Source organism: Pleurodeles waltl, chromosome 12 (genome assembly GCF_031143425.1).
Source record: "Pleurodeles waltl isolate 20211129_DDA chromosome 12, aPleWal1.hap1.20221129, whole genome shotgun sequence".
In the NCBI taxonomy this organism is placed as follows: Eukaryota; Metazoa; Chordata; class Amphibia; order Caudata; family Salamandridae; genus Pleurodeles; species Pleurodeles waltl.
Window position 1 is genome coordinate 534145822 of NC_090451.1, and position 17288 is coordinate 534163109.

The 17288-nt window shown below is 43.8% G+C and overlaps 1 protein-coding gene across 1 annotated transcript in view; it reads left to right on the forward strand.

Annotated features, from left to right (window-relative positions):
- AARS1 (alanyl-tRNA synthetase 1) overlaps nt 1-17288 on the forward strand; it is a 328287-nt gene that overhangs the window by 224966 nt on the left and 86033 nt on the right. Inside the window, exons 16-18 of the mRNA XM_069217537.1 lie at nt 15303-15411; nt 16512-16625; nt 17165-17284. Of these exons, the coding sequence (XP_069073638.1) occupies nt 15303-15411; nt 16512-16625; nt 17165-17284 (343 nt within the window). The remainder of the gene's footprint in view (nt 1-15302; nt 15412-16511; nt 16626-17164; nt 17285-17288) is intronic.

A 17288-nucleotide genomic window follows, 5' to 3' on the forward strand; every position in this document is an offset into this window, starting at 1 on the left:
TCTCATCCCATTCCACACCTCTCCTGTGGGGGGAAGACTACAACAGTTCCACACAAATTGGCAAAACATTACCACAGACAATTGGGTACTATCAATCATCCGCAATGGCTATTGCCTAGAATTGATACACACTCCTCCAAATATACCACCAAGGTCACACAAATTATCCACAGACCACATCAGTTTGTTACTAGAAGTCCAATCTCTATTACTCAAACAAGCAATATAATCAGTACCACAATCTCAAATAGGGACAGCAGTTTACTCACTATATTTCCTAATTCCCAAAAAAGACAGCACCCTCAGACCAATATTAGATCTCAGGACCCTCAATCTTTACATCTTGTCAGAAAATGTTCACATGGTAACTCTACAGGATGTTATCTCACTACTCCAAAAACACAATTTCATTGCAACATTAGACCTCAAAGATGCGAATTCTCATATACCCATCCCTCCTGCACACAGAAAATATCTCAGGTTTGTCATTCAAGGAAAGCACTATCAGTTCAAAGTGTTAACCTTTAGAATAACAACAGCTACAAGGGTATTCACAAAGTGTCTAGCAGTAGTCGCAGCCTACCTAAGAAGACAACATATACATGTCTTTCCATATCTAGACGATTAGCTAATCAAATCAAACCGTCATACGCAGTGTCAAAACCATACGGATTACGTAATACAAACCTTGCACACACTAGGATTCTCAATAAAATACCAAGAGTCACATCTACAACCAGCACAAATACAACAGTATTTGGGTGCAATACTAAATACTCCAAAGGCGCTAGCATGTCCAAATACGCAAAGAATACAAGCATTCCAAAATATAGTCACACAAATACAAACAAATCAACTGTACACTGTCAGATTTGTCATGAAGATTTTAGGGATGATGGCATCATGTATTGCAATTGTTCCACGCGCAAGACTGAACATGCGGCCCTTACAACAGTGCCTTGCACAACAATGGTCACAGACACACGGTCCGCTTCAAGATCTAGTGTTGATAGACTGCCAAACATGCATTTCCCTTCCGTGGCGGATGCTGTGCACATCCCGCCATCTAGTGTTGGGCTCGGAGTGTTACAAGTTGTTTTTCTTCGAAGAAGTCTTTTTCGAGTCACGATATCGAGGGACTCCTCCCCTTTCAGCTCCATTGCGCATGGGCGTCGACTCCATCTTAGATTGTTTTCTTTCTGCCATCGGGTTCGGATGTGTTCCTTTTCGCTCCGCGTTTCGGTTCGGAAAGATAGTTAGAATCTCAGAAAAATCGACGGTATTGTTTGCGTTCGGTATCGGGTTTTCGATTCCCCGGCAGGGCCTGGTCGGCCTGACCACATGCGTCTTCAAGGCTAATGGAACGGACCCCATTCCGCTTCTGCCCCAAATGTCACAACAAGTATCCTTATACAGATCAGCATCTGGTCTGTAATTTGTGTTTGTCTCCAGAACACAAAGAAGATACTTGTGAGGCCTGTCGAGCGTTTCGGTCGAGGAAGACGTTAAGAGACCGAAGAGCAAGAAGACTACAAATGGCGTGGGCGCCGACAGGACAAAAAAACTTGGAGGAGGAAGAAGAAACCTTCTCCATCGAGAATTCGGACTCGAATGAGGTCGATCCTGAACAGACGCCGAAAACCGTGAGTACGACGTTGATGCACAAAACTCACGGAAAAGCCACTAAAGCCCAGGGGACGCCACCGCCAGCAGGCCATGGCTTAACCCGAAAAATAGGTGACCGACCATCGGCACCGAAAAAGGGCACGCATGTGTCGAAGGCATCCAACTCCGGTCTAGATACCGGCACAGACCAGGCTCGACCCCGAGACAGCGGGTCAGAGCAATTTCGGCACCGCGAGGGCGGCACTGAAACGAGTCGGCACCGAGAGACCGGAACGCCGAAGATCAAAAAAGTGTCGTCGGAAACGAAAAAGACTGCCGAAAAAGTTTCCATACTGAAACATCCGGCCTCAGAACCGAAATCAAGTTCCTACACAGAGGAACAGGGACTGTCCTCACAAATGCAAGGACATAGATTCGGACAAGAACTAGAGTCAATAGAGCCAGATTACACTCAGAGAAGGCTCCACATCCAAAAAGACACAGGGAAGATCAGTACTCTTCCCCCAATTCGGATGAAAAGAAAACTTGCCTTCCAAGAGAAAGACAAGCAGCCACAGGCAAAGGTGGCAAGACAAGTAACCGCGCCACCATCTCCACCACGCTCAACACATCCATCACCGGTAGCCACTCCACCACTGATGCAGTCCCCAACTCATACTGGAATAAGTCAGGACGATCCCGACGCATGGGATCTTTATGATGCACCAGTATCAGATAACAGCCCAGACTGTTATCCAGCGAGACCGTCACCACCTGAGGACAGTACAGCCTACACACAGGTGGTGTCAAGAGCAGCGGCGTTTCATAATGTCACCCTGCATGCAGAACCTATCGAGGATGACTTTTTATTTAACACACTATCGTCCACACCTAGCCAGTACCAGAGTCCCCCTGTGCTACCTGGAATGCTGAAACACTCCAAACAGGTGTTTCAGGAGCCTGTGAAGGGCAGGGCCATAACTCCAAGGGTGGAGAAGAAATACAAGCCGCCACCAACAGACCCTGTGTACATCACGCAGCAATTAACACGAGACTCTGTGGTAGTAGGGGCAGCTCGCAAGAGAGAGAACTCACACACCTCAGGAGACGCACCACCTCCAGACAAGGAGAGTCGCAAGTTCGACACAGCGGGGAAAAGGGTTGCACCACAAGCAGCCAACCAATGGCGCATTGAGAACTCACAGGCTTTGCTGGCTAGATGTGATAGGGCTCATTGGGACGAAATGCAACATTTCATAGAACACTTGCCCAAAGAGTTCCAAAAGAGAGCACAACAAGTGGTGGAGGAAGGACAGAGTATCTCGAACAATCAGATACGCACAGAAATGGATGCAGTGGACACAGCTGCTAGGACCGTAAATACAGCAGTGACCATAAGGAGACACGCATGGCTGCGTACATCAGGATTTAAGCCGGAAATACAACAAGCTGTGCTGAATATGCCATTTAACGGACAGCAGTTGTTTGGGCCGGAGGTGGACACTGCTATTGAAAAACTCAAAAAAGACACGGATACGGCCAAAGCCGTGGGCGCACTCTACTCCCCACAGAGCAGAGGCACTTTTCGGAAATCACAGTTTCGAGGGGGGTTTCGGGGACAGAGCACAGAAACCTCAACCTCACAAACAAGGCCCACTTATCAGAGTCAATATCAGCGGGAGGTTTTCGGGGACAATATAGAGGGGGACATTTCCCAAAGAGTAGAGGGAAGTTCCAGAGCCCCAAAACTCCACCAAATAAACAGTGACTTCAACATCCCAAATCCCCAACACATAACACCCGTGGGGGGGAAACTAAGCAAGTTCTACAAACACTGGGAAGAAATAACAATAGACACGTGGGTCCTAGCCATTATCCAGCATGGTTATTGCATAGAATTTCTACAATTCCCTCCAAATGTCCCACCGAAAACACACAACATGTCCAAACAACACATGGAACCCTTACAACTGGAGGTCCAAGCGTTGTTGCAAAAAGATGCTATAGAGATAGTACCAATTCATCAAAGAGGAACAGGAGTTTACTCCCTGTACTTTCTCATACCCAAAAAAGACAAAACTCTAAGACCTATATTAAATCTCAGAACACTAAACATCTACATCAAATCAGATCACTTTCACATGGTGACACTGCAAGATGTGATCCCACTGCTCAAACAACAAGACTACATGACAACACTAGACCTAAAGGATGCATATTTCCATATACCTATACATCCTTCCCACAGAAAGTACTTAAGGTTTGTGTTCCAAGGAGTACATTACCAGTTCAAAGTGTTGCCATTCGGGATAACAACAGCGCCAAGAGTTTTTACAAAATGTCTGGCAGTAGTGGCTGCTCATATCAGAAGGCAGCAAATACATGTGTTCCCGTACCTAGACGATTGGCTAATCAAAACCAATACGCAACAACGGTGTTCACAACACACAAAGTATATCATAGAAACCCTTCACAAACTAGGTTTCTCACTCAATTACAACAAGTCACACCTACAACTGTGTCAAATACAACAATACTTAGGAGCAACAATCAACACAACAAAAGGGATTGCCACTCCATGTCCACAAAGGGTACAGGCTTTTCAAAACGTCATACAAGCCATGCACCCAAAACAAAAGATACAAGTAAAATTAGTGATGAAAGTACTAGGCATGATGTCCTCATGCATAGCCATTGTCCCAAACTCAAGATTGCACATGCGGCCCTTACAACAGTGCATAGCATCACAATGGTCACAGGGTCAACTTCAAGATCTAGTGTTGATAGACCGCCAAACATACACCTCGCTTCAATGGTGGAACACTATCAATTTAAACATAGGGCGGCCTTTTCAAGACCCAGTGCCTCAATACGTAATAACAACGGATGCCTCCATGATAGGGTGGGGAGCACACCTCAACCAACACAGCATCCAAGGACAATGGGACATTCAGCAAAGACAGTTTCACATAAATCACTTAGAACTACTAGCAGTATTTCTAGCGCTAAAGGCATTTCAACCTATAATAACTCACAAACACATTCTTGTCAAAACAGACAACATGACAACGATGTATTATCTGAACAAACAGGGAGGGACACACTCGACACAGTTGTGTCTCCTGGCACAGCAAATATGGCATTGGGCGATTCACAACCAAATTCACCTAATAGTGCAATTCATACCTGGAATCCAAAACCAGTTGGCAGACAATCTCTCTCGGGATCACCAACAGATCCACGAATGGGAAATTCATCCCCAAATACTAAAGACTTACTTCCAAAGGTGGGGAACACCACAAATAGACCTTTTTGCAACAAAGGAAAACGAAAAATGCCAAAACTTCGCATCCAGGTACCCACAGGCACATTCTCAGGGCAATGCGTTATGGATGAGTTGGTCAGGGATATTTGCTTACGCTTTTTCCCCCTCTCCCACTCCTTCCATATCTAGTAAACAAATTGAGTCAAAACAAACTCAAACTCGTAATAATAGCACCAATTTGGGCAAGACAACCTTGGTACACAACACTACTAGACCTCTCAGTAGTGCCCCATATCAAGCTACCAAACAGACCAGATCTGTTAACTCAACACAAACAACAGATCAGACACCCAAATCCAGCATCGCTGAATCTAGCAATCTGGCTCCTGAAGTCTTAGAATTCGGGCACCTAGACCTTACACAGGAATGTATGGAGGTCATAAAACAAGCTAGGAAACCAACCACAAGACATTGCTATGCAAATAAGTGGAAAAGATTTGTTTATTACTGCCATAATCAAATTCAACCATTACACGCATCTGCTAAAGACATCGTCAGCTACCTACTATACTTGCAAAAGTCAAAGTTAGCTTTTTCATCCATTAAAATACATCTCACCGCAATTTCAGCTTATCTGCAAATTACACACTCAACTTCATTATTCAGGGTCCCAGTCATAAAAGCATTTATGGAGGGTCTAAAAAGAATTATACCACCAAGAACACCACCAGTTCCTTTGTGGAACCTCAACATTGTCTTAACACGACTTATGGGTCCACCTTTTGAACTAATGCACTCATGTGACATACAGTACTTAACATGGAAAGTAGCTTTTCTGATAGCTATCACATCTCTCAGAAGAGTAAGTGAAATACAAGCATTTACTATACAAGAACCCTTTATTCAGATACATAAGCATAAAGTAGTTCTACGAACAAATCCTAAATTCTTACCTAAAGTCATATCACCGTTCCACTTAAGTCAAACAGTGGAACTCCCAGTATTCTTTCCAGAACCAGATTCAGTAGCTGAAAGAGCTTTCATACATTAGACATTAAAAGAGCACTAATGTACTACATAGACAGAACTAAACAAATTCGCAAAACAAAACAATTGTTTATTGCGTTCCATAAACCTCATACAGGGAATCCAATATCCAAACAAGGCATTGCCAGATGGATAGTTAAATGCATTCAAACCTGTTAAATAAAAACAAAAAGAGAACTGCCTATTACACCAAAGGCACACTCAACTAGAAAGAAAGGTGCTACCATGGCCTTTCTCAGAAACATACCAATGACTGAAATATATAAGGCAGCCACATGGTCTACGCCGCATACATTTACCAAACATTACTGCGTGGATGTGTTAACAACACAACAAGCCACAGTAGGACAAGCAGTATTACGTACTTTATTTCAAACAACTTCAACTCCTACAGGCTGAACCACCGCTTTTGGGGAGATAACTGCTTACTAGTCTATGCACAGCATGTGTATCTGCAGCTACACATGCCATCGAACGGAAAATGTCACTTACCCAGTGTACATCTGTTCGTGGCATGAGATGCTGCAGATTCACATGCGCCCTCCCACCTCCCCGGGAGCTTGTTGCCGTTCTTAAGTTGAGAAAAAATTAGACGTGTACATTTGTAAATTTGTAAATATATTACTTTTAAACACATTATGTACATACATATCTACTCCATTGCATGGGCACTATTGCTATATACACAACTCCTACCTCACCCTCTGCGGGGAAAACAATCTAAGATGGAGTCGACGCCCATGCGCAATGGAGCCAAAAGGGGAGGAGTCCCTCAATCTTGTGACTCGAAAAAGACTTCTTCGAAGAAAAACAACTTGTAGGACTCCGAGCCCAACACTAGATGGCGGGATTTGCACAGCATGTGAATCTGGGTGGAGAAGTAGTACAAACCTCCCCCTACGGACCCTGTGTACATTACGCAACAGCTAACTCCGGACTCAGTGGTAGTAGGAGCAGCCCGGAAAAGGGCAAACTCACAGACTTCTGGGATGCACCACCACCCGACAAAGAAAGTCGAAAGTTCGATGCAGCTGGGAAAAGGGTGGCAGCACAAGCAGCCAATCAATGGAGAATTGCCAATTCGCAAGCTCTATTGGCAAGATACGACAGGGCACATTGGGACGAAATGCAACATTTCATTGAACACCTTCCCAAAGAGTTTCAGAAGCGTGCCCAACAGGTTGTGGAGGAGGGCCAAGGTATCTCCAACAACCAAATAACCAACCTATGGACTCAGCAGACACAGCTGCAAGAACAGTAAACACAGCGGTCACCATTCGGAGACGCGCATGGCTACGCACCTCCAGATTTAAGCCAGAGATGCAGCAGGCTGTGCTGAATATGCCTTTTAATGGACAAAAATTGTTTGGGCCGGAGGTGGACACAGCTATAGAAAAGCTAAAGAAAGACACTGACACGGCCAAAGCCATGGGCGCGCTCTACTCTCCACACAGCAGAGGCACCTTTAGGAAGCCACACTTTAGAGGGGGGTTTCGGGCCCAGAGCACAGAGCCTTCTACCTCACAGGCAGACCCACATACCAGGGCCAATACCAAAGAGGAGGCTTTCGGGGACAATTTAGGGGTGGACAGTTCCCTAAAACAAGAGGGAAATTCCAAAGCCCAAAAACCCCACAAACTAAACAGTGACTCCAACGTCACAAATCCCCAACACATAACACCAGTGGGGGGGAGACTCACAGATTATCACAAAAATTGGAAACACATAACTACAGACTCGTGGGTCCTAGCCATTATCCAACATGGTTATTGCATAGAATTCCTACAATTACCACCAAATGTGCCTCCAAAAGCACACAACATGTCCAAACAGCACTTGGATCTATTACAACTAGAAGTCCAAGCGTTATTAAAAAAAGATGCAATAGAACTAGTACCCAACCATCAGAAAGGAACAGGTGTTTACTCCCTGTAATTCCTAATACCAAAAAAGGACAAAACACTGAGACCCATCTTAGATCTCAGAACACTAAATCTTTACATCAAATCAGATCACTTTCACATGGTGACACTTCAAGACGTGATCCCCTTGCTCAAACAACAGGACTACAGGTCAACATTAGATCTCAAGGATGCTTACTTCCATATACCCATACATCCTTCCCACAGGAAATACTTAAGGTTTGTAATCCAAGGGGTACATTACCAATTCAAAGTGTTACCATTCGGGATAACAACAGCACCAAGAGTATTCACAAAATGCCTTGCGGTAGTAGCTGCACATATCAGGAGACAGCACATACACGTATTTCCTTACCTAGACGATTGGTTAATAAAAACCAGCACTCAACAACAGTGTCTTCAACACACAAAATACGTCATAGAAACCCTTCACAAGCTAGGGTTCTCGTTAAACTACCAAAAATCACATTTACAACCGTGTCAAATACAACAATACTTAGGAGCAACAATCAACACACAAAAAGGGATTGCCACTCCAAGTCCACAAAGGGTACAAGCATTCCAAAACGTCATACTAAACATGCACCCAAACCAACACTATCAAGTGAGGTTTGTGATGAAACTTCTAGGCATGATGTCTTCATGCATAGCCATTGTCCCAAACGCAAGACTACACATGCGGCCCTTACAACAGTGCCTAGCAACACAATGGACACAAGCACAGGGTCAACTTCAAGATCTAGTGTTGATAGACCGCCAAACACACTCCTCGCTTCAATGGTGGAATCCTTTAAATTTAAACCAAGGGCGCCCATTCCAAGACCCTGTGCCTCAATACATGATCACAACAGATGCTTCCATGGTAGGGTGGGGAGCACACCTCAACCAGCACAGCATACAAGGACAATGGGACGAGCAACAAAGCCAGCTTCATATAAATCATCTAGAACTACTAGCAGGGTTTCTAGCATTGAAAGCATTTCAACCGTTAATAGTCCACAAATACATTCTTGTCAAAACAGACAACATGACAACAATGTATTACCTAAACAAACAGGGAGGGGACACACTCATCACAGCTGTGTCTCTTAGCACAAAAGATTTGGCATTGGGCGATTCACAATCACATTCGCCTAATAGTACAGTACATCCTAGGAATTCAAAACCAGTTAGCCGACAATCTCAGTCGAGATCATCAACAGGTACACGAATGGGAGATTCACCCCCAAATTCTAAACACTTATTTCCAAATTTGGGGAACACCTTAAATAGACCTATTTGCAACAAAAGAGAATGCAAAATGCCAAAGCTTCGCATCCAGGTTCCCACACCGGCAGTCTCAAGGCAATGCTCTATGGATGAATTGGTCAGGGATATTTGCGTACGCTTTTCCCCCTCTCCCTCTCCTTCCATATCAAGTAAACAGATTGAGTCAAAACAAACTCAAACTCATACTAATAGCACCTACATGGGCAAGACAACCTTGGTATACGACACTACCAGACCTGTCAGTAGTACCTCATATCAAACTACCCAACAGACCAGATCTGTTAACACAGCACAAACAACAGATCAGGCATCCAAACCCAGCATCGCTGAATCTAGCAATCTGGCTCCTGAAATCCTAGAGTTTGGACACTTAAACCTCACACAAGAATGTATGGAGGTCATAAAACAAGCTAGAAGGCCATCCACTAGACACTGCTATGCAAGTAAATGGAAAAGATTTGTTTGCTACTGCCATAATAATCAAGTTCAACCGTTACATGCATCTCCAAAGGACGTAGTAGGATACTTACTACATTTGCAGAAATCAAATCTGGCCTTCTCTTCCATAAAGATACATCTCGCAGCAATATCTGCATACCTACAGATTACCCATTCAACCTCACTGTTTAGAATTCCTGTCATTAAAGCGTTTATGGAAGGCCTAAAGAGAATTATACCACCAAGAACACCACCTGTTCCTTCATGGAACCTCAACATTGTCTTAACAAGACTCATGGGTCCACCTTTCGAACCCATGCATTCTTGCGAAATACAATACCTAACGTGGAAGGTTGCATTTCTCATTGCCATTACATCTCTAAGAAGAGTAAGTGAAATTCAGGCGTTTACTATACAAGAACCATTTATTCAAATACACAAAAATAAGGTAGTTCTAAGAACCAATCCAAAATTTTTACCAAAAGTAATCTCACCGTTCCACTTAAATCAAACAGTAGAACTACCAGTGTTCTTTCCACTGCCAGACTCAATAGCTGAAAGGGCGCTACATACATTAGACATTAAAAGAGCACTAATGTACTACATTGACAGAACAAAACTAATTAGGAAAACAAAACAACTATTTATTGCATTCCAAAAACCTCATACAGGAAACCCAATATCAAAACAAGGTATAGCCAGATGGATAGTTAAGTGCATCCAAACCTGCTACCTCAAAGCAAAGAGAGAGCTGCCCATTACACCAAGGGCACATTCAACCAGAAAGAAAGGCGCTACCATGGCCTTCCTAGGAAACGTTCCAATGAACGAGATATGTAAGGCAGCCACATGGTCTACGCCTCACACATTTACTAAGCACTACTGTGTAGACGTGCTATCTGCACAACAAGCCACAGTAGGTCAAGCTGTACTAAGAACTTTATTTCAAACTACTTCCACTCCTACAGGCTGAACCACCGCTTTTGGGGAGATAACTGCTTACTAGTCTATGCACAGCATGTGTATCTGCAGCTACACATGCCACCGAACGGAAAATGTCACTTACCCAGTGTACATCTGTTCGTGGCATTAGTCGCTGCAGATTCACATGCGCCCACCCGCCTCCCCGGGAGCCTGTAGCCGTTTGGAAGTAGTATTCAACATTTGTACATTTGTAAATATATTACCTTAACCTTTATTCTGTACATACTTATTCATTCCATTGCATGGGCACTATTACTAACATACCCAACTCCTACCTCACCCTCTGCGGGGAAAACAATCGAAGATGGAGTCGACGCCCATGTGCAATGGAACAAAGAGGAGGAGTCCCTCGGTCTCGTGACTCGAAAAGACTTCTTCGAAGAAAAACAACTTGTAACACTCCGACCCAACACCAGACGGCGGACTATGCACAGCATGTGAATCTGCAGCGACTAATGCCACGAACAGATGTACACTGGGTAAGTGACATTTTCCTTATTTACTGAAAAAAAAACAAAGGTCACAGGTATAGAAATTCGCCAGTTATAATTAGTTATCTCAAGTAACTATAACTCGTGCCGTAAGGTAATTATCAGTCGCACCCCTGCCATGCACATACTGCAAATATTACCAGTGATAGTATCAGTGATATTATCAAAGATGTAACGAGTGTCGTAATTTGTGGTGTAATTAGCAGTGCATGGCGAGTGCACGAGTTGTAGTTATTTCAGATAACTCTAACTGGTGAATTTCTCTGGTTTTATATGTTTAAAATGTGAGCCTCATCTATAATGTCCCTGTAACCTTTGGTTTTTACAGTAAATGTCTTTGTTTTTTTAAATTCTGTTTCCCAACTATAACGTCCCTGTAGCCTTGGGGTTTTTTCAATGAATTTCTCTATATATTTTTTTTAATGTATAGTAATTTTTATTACTATATTTTAATCCAACAACCGGCGACGAGTTTGGCCACAAGGCCTGGCCTGTGGCCAAGCCCTGAGGCCAACCCTTTATAAGCACTCTACCTTGCACCATGCACGGCTTTCGCCCCTGCGCAGCGGATGTTGCCTGCAAGGCCTGGCCTGCGGCCAACCCCCCCCTAGCCTCCCAACCCCACGCAACGCACAGCCCTTTGGCCGTGCGAGGTGGTAATTGGCCGCAGCCTCTCTGGATATGAGAATAGGTGAGAGGGTGTATCTGGGGGTGAGGGTGGCTGTGAGAGTGCTTACATCAGTGTTTTAATGGGTACATCAGTGTGTGCACAGGTCTGTGAGTGGGTGCATGAGGGTGTGAGTGGGACTTTGAGTGGGTGCATAATTGAATGGGTCTGTGAGTGGGTGCTTGAGGGTCTGACTGGGGGTGTGAGTGGGAGAAAGAGAGAGAGGGAGAGTTTTTTTTTGGCTTTGATGTATGATATACTTAGAATGCGATATTTCTGCACAATTTGAAAAGAAAAATGTATGTCATTTAAAAAGAGTAAGATCACCATTTGCAGTTGGGGGAAAAAAATAAAGAAGGGAAATGACTACCCCTGAAGTTGAACCCTGAGCTCTGTGTGAAGGTCTGCTACCTTCACAATTACACTAGACATTTCTTTTACTTCTCTGTTTTTTTTTTTGTCTTTATGGGCTATCTGGGACTGTCGGGGAGAGCCTCAAGGCCTCACTAACGGTCCCTGGTCATCATTATATCTTTTAAAAATATATATTTTTGGCCCTTTATGGGCTATCTGGGACTGCGGGGGAAGCCTCAAGGCCCCGGTCCCATTGCTCCAGCAGGCAGGCAGCAGCTTTTAATAGCAGCTCCCTGCTTGCTGGGGCAATGTTTTCATCTGTCTTTGCTGCATGCATATCGGTGTGCAGGGAAGATAGATGAAAACTCCGCTTTCTGACAGTGTTTGACAGGTCCCGCTGTCAGAAAACAGAGTGTTTGCTGTGACTTGGCCGCCGCAATCACAGCTGCAGCCAAGCCACAGCAAACAGCTATGATCCTGGGGGTGGGCACCCTGGGACATAGCAAGAGCCGGACCTAGGGGGTTGCAGTCCCCAGGACCATCAGTGTATCCTCGAGGGAGGCTGGGGTGTTGGGTGCCCCTGCCCCTCCCTCCCCCCCCCCCTTTTTATTTTCTTAAAGCAGAGGGGCTGCACGGTACCCATGCTGATAATTTAAAGTTCACCCCGGGAAGGTAGTGGACTAGCCATGACACCCCCCCTCCCTTGCGTTAATCTTGCTTAAAGCTTTCAAAGCCTGGGGAGGTGGTGGTCCCCGGGGCTGTGGGGATGGCCTCCCCCATATAAATAAAATAATTAGCCCCTGGGAGGTGGTGGTCTGGAGGAGGGGTGGGGGGGGGTCCTTATGTTAGAAATAAGCAATGCCTCTAGGACTTGGCCCTCATGGTCTATTAAAAAAGACAAAGCACAGGAGTCCACGTTTTTTTTATTTTTTTAAATAATTTACAGCAGAGCCACAGATCTGCTGCGACTCCCGCCTTAAATGGAAAAACAAATGCTTTCTAGTCTGGCGGGAGGGGAGTTGTGAGGGGCACCACCAGAGCTATGGAATAAGGGTGTCTTTACCCTGGCCCTTTTTCTCTGTTTTTTTTACATTTCTGTCTGAGACTTGGCTCAAGCCGAGTCCCTACATGGCTGCCAACACTCCCTTGTTGAAGTGTTGGCAGCCAGTCAGATCTCAGCACGAGATCAGGAGGGAGGTCGCAAATCCTTTGTGTCCCTATATACATACAAATTTGGATTTTCAAAGTTTCTCAAAAACTACTAAATGGATTTACACCAAATAACAAATAGGGCTCTTTCTGGTTCAAGAGCTACCTTTCTGCCAAATTTGGTGTATTTACGTCCAGTGGTTTTGGCACTCTCGCTGTTTTTCCTATGGGAAGTAACATTGAAAAAGCTCTAAATTTCACTCCCCCTTTATCTCAGTCCCTGCTTGATGGATCACCCCGAAACTTTCCAGAGAGCAGCTCATGTGACTGTCAAAAGATTTTTGGAAATTTTCGTGAAGATTCGAGTGCAAAAACGTACAAATGGCATAAGTTTTGAATGTGTTAAAGTTGCACTAAAATTACGTAAATTTAGCAGTTGTGTTGGGATGCAACATGTGTACTTTTGATTTTATATCCTTACTTTGAATAATGCTTCTACATTCTACCATCCAGTCCCATTTAAAAACAAAATAAATACTATAATGCAGTATAGCAAGTGAAACATCACCATTTGTAGTAGCCCCATAAAATAAGCTTGCATCGTTAGCTTTGATATGCCTGGTAATATTGTGTTTATAGTTAAAGTATGTTACTCTAAAACGCTGTGCATAATCTATCCGACTCGTGACAGAGGTAAGTGTTTTTTCCCTCTAAAAGTAGATCTTGGATGTGCTGAAGAACAGCAGGAACCTCTCATTCCGTCAACTTTGGGACATTCCTAAATTATTTTTACGTCATCGGTTAAGGTCGGAGGTAGTACAAGTGGTGTAGAACATTATTTACATAAACAGTTGCAGTATTTGTGGATCACAGAAAAATTCAGCTGAATTTCGAGCTACAATTCATCAATGAAACTGGGAGAAGGCACATGACCAGCTATGAACAACACCGAAACTCAAGTGTGTTAATTCAAGGTGTGTGTTAAGAAGTGTAGGACGTTCTCCGAATTTACCTACTCATAGGGGCAGGCCTCAAATGCCTACAAGTACCTACAACTGTTTTAGTCTTGTCAACTACTAAATATAGGATCTCTTCATTCCGTAATCTGATTTCAACCGTGAATAGTTTGAAAGGAAGTACCCAGAAAAAGCGGACGTTTAGTTTTTGTCGGCCTGCATTACTCGGTGACAGCCAGCATCACAGGAAGAGGCAGAGCGAGGAAGTTCCTCTGTAGCAGGGGAAAATCCCTCCGAATAAAGAGAAGGAAGTGGCCAAATTCTTCTGCACAACAGGCTGAATTCAGGGAGTACAGGGATCTGTTATGTCATTTCCACCATGGAAAAAGGAAAATCCACCGGCCTACCATTTTGTGCAACCAGTCCACTTATCCCAGATAGACATTAATTCCTTTCGTTACAATATAAAACACACATAACACTCAGTTCCCCTACCCCTTCATGCCATGTTTGGACTGGCATTTACAGGAAGAGCACTAGTAAACAGTTTCTGAAGGCAAAAATGCTCTTAGTTTTGAATTGCATTTACTGCCTGCAACACCAATATCTTCATATGCCGTGATGCAGTAGCCACTGTTGCTCTGGTTTAAGTTCAGCACTGGTGAGCCCCTGTCAACAGATGCTAGACCTCCTGACTAGTAGTACGGTCATAACATGGAGCTCCTCAAGCGAGCTCCGAGGCAACATAGGACAAATCAAAAACCACCAACATGGCAGCACAACTATTCTAAGCCATGCAGAGGACTCCTGCTTGTGCAGTGGGCACCGATATTTCATCCTAACTGATGTTAATGACTTTGCTAGGTCCAGTGCCAGCTACATCTCTGGACATAGGACACACAAAGCATAGCCTTCAGCAAACCCACAAATGCATACTTATACTTGAACTATTGTACGAATTAATGTTTCTCATTCTTTCTTTCCGAGCATGAAATCGTTTTACTTGATTTGTTGTAACCCCAGTCCCACTAATATCCTTCTAAGGTCATTCTTGATGCTAAAATAGTTTCCGGATAGTCTCTCAAAATTCTTACAAAGCAGTAGTTTTTGTATCTGAAGCTTGGTTTTTAAAGACAGTTGTTATTTTATTTGTAGGCACCTGCAGAACTCCCGTCATGCAGGCCCGTTTGTCATTGTCTCAGAGGAAGCAATTGCTAAAGGGATTCGACGAATCGTGGCAGTCACTGGCCCAGAGGCGCAGAAGGTGAGGAAAGTGCCAAAAAAGTGGCAAAATGGTTAAAAAAAAAAAAAACTATTACCAATACACTGAGCAGCAATTGAGTGTGGTGGAGAGACCTTAGGGAATCGGGAAAGACAACAAGTGACTGAATAGCAACTAGCCAGTTTTCTCTTTGGGTGACAGGGAAGTCTTTGACAGGAAGCGGGAATAGTGCATGGCTGATAACCAGGCCTGTTATCATTTCAAGAGAACATTGTGTTTCTTGGCCATGACGGTTACTGTGGACAATACTAATTCGCCATTTATGGCTCACAAATTGCTTCTTCGGGGAAGAGGCATGCATTTATTTTATTTCTTATTTTATTAAATGGGTCAGACCCAGAGTGGCCCCTCTGTGCATTAGAATATAATAATTTGTATCAGCAAACAAATAAAAAAAATAAAGCTAAAACCTGTTGAAATGCTGATATAAGCCAGATGCCGCAGCGATATCAGACAGTCATGTCTGAAAATCTCCGCAGGAACCACAACTCTATCTGATGGATGTCCCAAATTGGATGTGGGGCTTCTAAAAATGATTTATGAAAAATTTATTTTAATTGAGGACCTATAATTTAGGGACAGTGTTGATTCTGTATTCAGTCCCCAGAGATTTTCCACTGATCCATTAGGTATTATTGTGAGTCAACATGGACAGTTTTATAGGCTAGCTCATGGCTTACCTTGGCTTCCAGATTGTAGCTTTCTGTGATTGATATGCAGCTGTATTGTCTGATTTCTCAGATTATTTAAGTGGCAACTTGCAACGCAGCTTTTAGCATTATAAAACAGGCTGGAGGATTGAGTTAATCTCACACTCCCTACCTTGCCTACCATGTGCTACAGGAAGTGAATATTTTTGACTTTATTCCATGTCAGTAGCTATAATTTGTTGGTTACAAGCAGTGGATAGAGAGGAAAAAAAGGTAGGAACGTGTATGTAAGGGTAGTTGAACACTAATAAAAAGGAAGAGACCCAGAGATGTCACTATAGCTTCTGGAAGCAGGTTAACCTGCTTGGGTGCCAGCTCGAGACTCCACTGTAACGTTAATATTGTAAAGCACTGTCCATATTTTTCTTCTAGGCACTTCGGAAAGTAGAAAGCCTGAAGCAATCTCTCTCTGCTCTAGATGCTAAAGTGAAAGTGCAGACAGCCCCCAACAAGGAAATTCAAAAGGAAATTGCTGACCTTGGTGAGGTGAGTTCCTAAAACATCACAACTCTGTTTTCCTAAAGTAGTTACAGGATTGAAATGGATCACTGTAGCATTACTTGAACATCAGAAGTCGAGGATGTGTGCCCCTCCGTTGACATGACCTGTTGCTCCACTTCATGTCTGCACACACCCTACCAGCTTCTCATACATGACGTTCAGCATCACTTAAGCAGCCTTCACAAATGCACATTGATAGATCTATAACTCCTCTAACTGCTGTGCGGATTCTCTTATTCATGGTCTGTTCATGCTGCTTCTGAACTCAGTCTTTCACACAGCTTAGAATATGCACTGGTAAAACACTCTAGTCTTGACTTGCAGTATGTCCAGCTGTACTAGTGATCAACAGTCGTGAATTTAAGAGCCCCTCAAATTGTAGTACCTTTTAGGGTGAAAGGTGGTTTTTTTTTTTTTTTTGGCCAGTGATCTTGCTCTTGATTCATAGAACTGTCTCTATATTCTCCACTGTCTGTGAATTGTGCAGTGATATTTGATTATTAAAACCTGTGCTTCCGGTGTAGACTTTTGCCACAGCAGTCATCGCCCAGTGGGAGAAGGATGAGTTAAGGGAGGCTCTGAAAACTCTGAAGAAGACTATGGATGACCTTGATCGTGCCAGCAAAGCGGATGTTCAGAAACGGGTAA